This window comes from Trypanosoma conorhini (assembly GCF_003719485.1).
Source record: "Trypanosoma conorhini strain 025E chromosome Unknown Tco_14.4_contig_00997, whole genome shotgun sequence".
Classification (NCBI taxonomy): Eukaryota; Euglenozoa; class Kinetoplastea; order Trypanosomatida; family Trypanosomatidae; genus Trypanosoma; species Trypanosoma conorhini.
The window spans coordinates 1-4,649 of NW_021705091.1; the positions used below are offsets into that span (position 1 = coordinate 1).

The 4,649-nt window shown below is 48.0% G+C and overlaps 2 protein-coding genes across 2 annotated transcripts, besides 1 other annotated feature; both read right to left on the reverse strand.

The window, feature by feature from the left end:
- Window positions 1–374: 374 nt before the first annotated feature.
- Window positions 375–1,586, reverse strand: Tco025E_09155 (mitochondrial import receptor subunit; the record flags this gene model as incomplete). Its single annotated transcript, XM_029375980.1, has 1 exon — window positions 375–1,586. The coding sequence occupies one exon, from the start codon at window positions 1,584–1,586 to the stop codon at window positions 375–377; it is 1,212 nt and encodes a 403-aa protein (XP_029223903.1).
- Window positions 1,587–2,631: 1,045 nt separating this feature from the next.
- Window positions 2,632–2,671: a microsatellite.
- Window positions 2,672–2,803: 132 nt separating this feature from the next.
- Tco025E_09156 (uncharacterized protein) lies at window positions 2,804–4,294 on the reverse strand (the record flags this gene model as incomplete). The annotated part of the gene is made up of 1 exon (XM_029375981.1): window positions 2,804–4,294. The coding sequence occupies one exon, from the start codon at window positions 4,292–4,294 to the stop codon at window positions 2,804–2,806; it is 1,491 nt and encodes a 496-aa protein (XP_029223904.1).
- Between the last annotated feature and the right edge of the window lie 355 nt (window positions 4,295–4,649).

A 4,649-nucleotide genomic window follows, 5' to 3' on the forward strand; every position in this document is an offset into this window, starting at 1 on the left:
ACGACCTTGGACGATGGGCGAATGAGAACCTGACGCTTGCCGCGGCGCTCCGCGCTCGCAATGCTGCGAAGCGCGTTGGCCAACACGCTCATCATCGTCATTTTCTTCCTTGGTCCGAGCCACTAGCAAGTTAACGCGACGAGGTGCAGCCATCAATCAAGAAGAGCAACAAAGGGTACAAAAATGAGGAACAAAGAGAAAGTGGTGATAAATAACTAAACAAGGAGGAGCGCATGTGTGCGGCGGGCAAGGAAGGACAGAAGGAAATCAATAAATAACATGTGTGCCGTTGAAGCTCGCAGTAAACTGGGCGGAGCTGGAACGAAGAGGAGGAGGAGGAAGAAATGAGACGGAGCATGGACTGCAACTCCGCCTCAAGGGCACGGCGCGCTCAGGGAAGTAAGGGTTTCATATTGCCCAATGCGTCTGCGTGCGAAGACGCGAAGCACATGGGACGTCGCATCAAAGCAAAGAGAGACGTTGGCCTCGGGCGTAGGTGAGGCGAACAAGGACGCCCCCAGGAATACAAATCCGTCACCGAAAATGTGTTCCAACCACGGCCTGGCATCTATCGGTGCCCGTGCATCCGCGGAGCCTAATAAGAGGCAGCTCCAGCGAAGAAGGTCAGCCAATCGCGACACCGCGGCAAGCTCAGGGTCTGCGTCCGTACACATATCAGAAAGCCTTTGTGCCGTCAGTACACCCTCGTATGGTTCAAGCGAAGGCTGAGAACCACGGGCAGCATAATAGACCGCTTCCTCTGTCAAGGCAGCGGAAGGAACACCGTCCTTCGCCCACAGACGCAAGACCTCGGACGGATCCACGCTAGGCAACTTTATCCCCTGCAACGTACAAAGCTCTTCACCCTCTTCCACAGCTTCGCTACAGACCCAGCGGTGATCCACCAAAACGGCCGTGGCCATCGATGCAATACGGCGATCAAGGGATTCCCATGCCACGTCCGTGCCAAATTGTTTCACACTGTCCTTAACGCAGCAAGCAGCCGCGGCTCGTGCGCCAAGCAATGATAAGGCGGAAGCTTTTCGATAGTATGCCTTGACGTTCGTCGGGTCAAGAGAAATCGCTTTTTCTGCATCTGACAAGGCAGCGTCACCCCTACCAAGCCGAATCATCGCAGCCGCCCTATTCGACCACAGGGTGCTTGACGCAGGTTCACATTGTAGGGCCTCACTATAGCAACGAAGGGCCTTCCGTAATTCACCCTGCCTCATTGCGTCGTTACCCCGTGCCCTGTATTCCTCGGCTTTGCCTGGTTTCGTCAGGACACCAGCTGAAGTACCCGCTCCCACCACAGCGGGAGGAGTGTGCTGCGGGGATGAGTGGGAGAGGTCGGCACGAGCGCCTCCTCGCATCCACGTGTTGTACCGCTCCAGCTCTCGTGGGAGGGCGTCCCGGGCTACGCGGTAGACCTCTCGTATTAGTTCCTCCGTCTCTGCCCGAGTGCGGAACACGCCAGTTTGAGCGTCAACGTCCAATCCAGTGGAAGCATCCACGTAGACTTCTTGGCTTACACGTTCCCCGTCCACAGCAACGGTCACCACCTGCTTCTCCACGGGGTGCGACATGACATATCGCTTTCCTGCGGAGGAGTGAACACAGAGAGGCAAATTAGTCGCTGTGATTAGCCGGCACAAAAGAAAAAAAAAAAAAGGAAGTGTCAAGCGCAAGCGCGAACAAACACCACCGCCACTGCGACTGCTACTGTTAGGTTCAGTCGTGCCGCATCACCTGCAGACGAAAGCGCACCAACCGCGGTGTCATCCACTGCAGGGGCTGGCGAAGGCCCATGATGCACAGAAACAAAACAAAAACGTTGCCGCTGCAAAGTGGGTCTTTTTCAAGCTTCAATTGAAGGTAACAAAAAGAATTGAATATGTTGCAAGTAAAGAATGTTCGCCCGAGTGAGGCTCTCTTCTTCCTCCCTCGTGCACGGAGAAGAAAGAACAAGAAGAGCGAAACCGTTTTTTTTTTGTTGTTGTTGCTTCTCCTGCTGCAGCCAGCAACCACCCCACTGCAGAAGAGGTTTATTTATCATCCGTGAAACAAACAAATTAGCCCAAAAACTCACACTACGATAACTGGGCTCTTGTCGTACACTCGCAGAACGGCAGCCTTTAGGCCCCCGCTGCCGCCGGATCCTCTCGCTTTGCGTGGAAATTGGATGTGTGGGAGGAAGCTCGGATGAGACGACAGGAAAGCAACCGCGCTCGCGCCGCCTTTCGACGCGGCATGGCTGGAAACAAAAATCAAGCAGCAACTGAAGAAGGAAAAGACCTCAACTAAGGCACCCACACATCTTTCGAAGGCTCACCTTCGCACATTTCTTCCTCCCAGACGTCCATAAGTTGAAAATTCTTCGAGGGACACGACGCAGCAGAGAACAACAACAACCAAAAAAAACGGCAGGCGTACCGCAACACCGGATGCGCGGACGACGAGGCCATGAAAAAAGAGTGGCAAAGTCTTTTCAGGGGGAAAAAAATTACACACGCACAGAACAAACAAGAGAATGAAAAAAAAAAAAAAAAACAATAAGACATGTATTACCTCTACTTCATTCCCTTTCTAGTGAGTCGTGAAGGGAGAAAAGACAGACAACTCACAATAAACAATAATAATAATAATAATAACAATAATAATAATAATAATATATATATATATATGTAGCAGAAGTGATCTCAGTTCCAACAATAAAAATAAAAAAGTTCATTGGGCCCTTGAAAACCACCCAGGACGGGTGACAACCATAAAATTTTTAGTGATCACAAAATGCAGACAACTACTACATGATATCGCTACTGCTTCCAAGAAAAAGAAGTACATTATGATCCGAAATTGTCGTTACCCACGCATTCAAATCACCCTTTTCTAGAGAATACAAGAAGGAAGAAGCGTCACCTCTTAAAACGTGTTTCTGCTCTGGGGAAGAAAAGACCGACGATGTCGAATACCAACGTCGCAACGATGAACATCCTATAAACTGACGAAATGTACGCCCAATACCAGTAAATGAAGAGTTACCATTGCCACTCACCTCGCCTAAGCCAAGCACCCCTTTGTTACACCTTATTTCATGATGTCGAAACAATCGAGTATACACCCGGCCTCGTATGACATACTCATTCACCATAGATTCAATTCGAAGTTGAAGCATTCTACAGTTCCACGATAGGAGCTGCGAGGCAAGCTCTGAGCGAAATAATTCCACAATCTGTGCTACAATATTGGGCGTTGGTGCCAACTTATGAGGCGAATAACGCCTTGCACCTGCAAAGGCGTATACCCGTTCATCATATTCGTGCACAGAGGCTATGTGACCTTCAGAACTGACACTTACGCAAACAGTATCCATAACTGAAATTTCATTGTCAAATTTGCATCCATGGTCAAGATGGGAACTCTGACAAAAACTTTCGCTAAAGCTGATGATTCTATTTTCGTATGGCATCAAATATTCCTCTGCAAAAACTGTGACGCGTCGCAGTGGTCGCGGCAGGATTTGAGATAGCGAGAGTGCCAAATTAGCGCACAGAAAACTGTCATCTCCGTAGATAAGAATTTGGATTCCACTTAAAAGTGCGGCTAAAAGCGTTTCTATCTCCCGCAAACCATTCTCTTTCTTTTGCACAAATTCCAAAATCCAAACAGAGAGAGGTTTTACCGTTAAAGTTTCACCTAGGGCCAGAATTCTGCCATTACCTATACCAAGACAGCCTTGTTTTTCAGGGGGAGAATCCAAATCAAGTTCAACGATATTTACTAGGGGAATTTCAAGCTCAAGGCGTTGTTTCATTTGCGTCATAGACGTTGGGTCCAATGTTGAGCCAGTGAGCCTTAGTGGTTCTACACCAAACAAGACAGGAACGACACGCTCAAAAAAACTATGAACACGTTTAAAGGCTGTTTCTTCTGACTCTGTGTTCTGGGATATTAAACGCATCAATGAACGCATTGGGCGCTTACGCGCCTCCTCACGGCTCCTTTCTAAATCTGGAAAGGTGGAATACTCCAGAGTTAGGCGTCTTTTTGTTGCAGCCGACCACTCCCCCAATAGCATAGTTAGAAATACAGAAACCAATGGCCACTGACGCACAAGTTCGTCACTTTGAGGATGTGTCACTATAATACAAAAGCGACGCTTTTCCCCGCGGGCCAAAATATCTTCCAAGCAAAAAGACATACTAGCAATTCCTCCAGCTAATGGATCCAACATCAACACTGATTCCTCGTCAGACTCATTTGAAGCAAGGACACGTGCAACAATGGCCTTCATTCTTTCTTTATATTCTGGACGCAATGGACCACTAATCACTTGAGAACTAAGAAGCGTCTTTCCACACACAGCAGAAAGGTATAACAACTGAGGTCCAAATATATCCACTTCCTGATAAGCGTAGTATTCTGATACGCTGATTGCCTTTGCTCCCTCTAGGGGCGTCAAACTCCCCCAACGTCACCATGGGCACACTACAAAATGCTCGCAGCATTGCTTCTCAATAAACAAAGCAGCAAAAAAAAAAACAGAGTGATGATAGGAAGGAGATCAATAATAAGTAAATAAACAAATTATTCATGTAAATTTCGAGTTATATATGTATATATAACCAAGAGAAAACGAAACAAAAAAA